General features: G+C 48.1%; 1 protein-coding gene across 1 annotated transcript in view; it reads right to left on the bottom strand.

Annotated features, from left to right (window-relative positions):
- Positions 1-267: 267 nt before the first annotated feature.
- The window catches only part of LOC106691339 (cell adhesion molecule Dscam1), a gene marked incomplete at its 5' end in the record, with an annotated part of 26,340 nt that continues 25,909 nt past the window's right edge, over positions 268-698 (bottom strand). The window contains one exon of the mRNA XM_067049273.1: positions 268-601. Coding sequence (XP_066905374.1) covers positions 268-601 — 334 coding nt within the window. The remainder of the gene's footprint in view (positions 602-698) is intronic.

Below are 698 nucleotides of genomic sequence, written 5' to 3'. Positions count from 1 at the left end.
GTGTATTTCGTCTCCGTTTTCTGCCGTGCACATATAGTCCCGCTGATGTCCTCGAAGCCCAAAGAGTACCACAAATGGTGAATACCCTGTAACTGTATGTACAGAATGATTGTATGCCGCAATCGCCTTAGGGATTGCCACGTCCGGTTCCAGTCCCTGGTCAACCTGATATAGTCGAAGATGGTCACTCAAAGCCGCTCTATGCCTCCTCTACTCTTTGGGTGCCCTAGTCTGTTGAGATGCCATATTACGTCAAGGTCCTTCATTTCATTTTGTATCATGGCATTGCCGAATTCTCTGCCTGAATCTAAAGAGATGAACCCCGTAAAACTGAAACCACATTCGGAGAGCTGCCAGCACTGCTTCCGACGACTTTTCCTGAACCTGGTGCGCCATTACCGCCTTACTGAAGAGATCAATTATGGTAATCCATTTAAATCCTCTCCACGTGAAAGCCACTGGGCGATCTCCCCCTTTACCATTCTGAGACAACACCGCTCCCAATGCATAGTCACTTGCATCTGTAGTGATAGTGAATTGCCGAGTGAAGTCTGGAAAAGCAAGCACCGGCTCTTCTGCAGCTTCTCCATGCACCGCCTTTCTGGAACAAATCTCCTGTAATAATGTAATGTTCCCAGCAACCTCCGAACTCCCTTCACATCCCTAGGCACTGTCATCTTCCGTATAGCTGCGACTTT

This window comes from Halyomorpha halys, unplaced genomic scaffold, assembly GCF_000696795.3.
Source record: "Halyomorpha halys isolate HHAL.00 unplaced genomic scaffold, Hhal_1.1 Scaffold2262.1, whole genome shotgun sequence".
NCBI classification, from domain to species: domain Eukaryota; kingdom Metazoa; phylum Arthropoda; class Insecta; order Hemiptera; family Pentatomidae; genus Halyomorpha; species Halyomorpha halys.
This window is presented reverse-complemented; position numbering and strand designations above follow the sequence as displayed.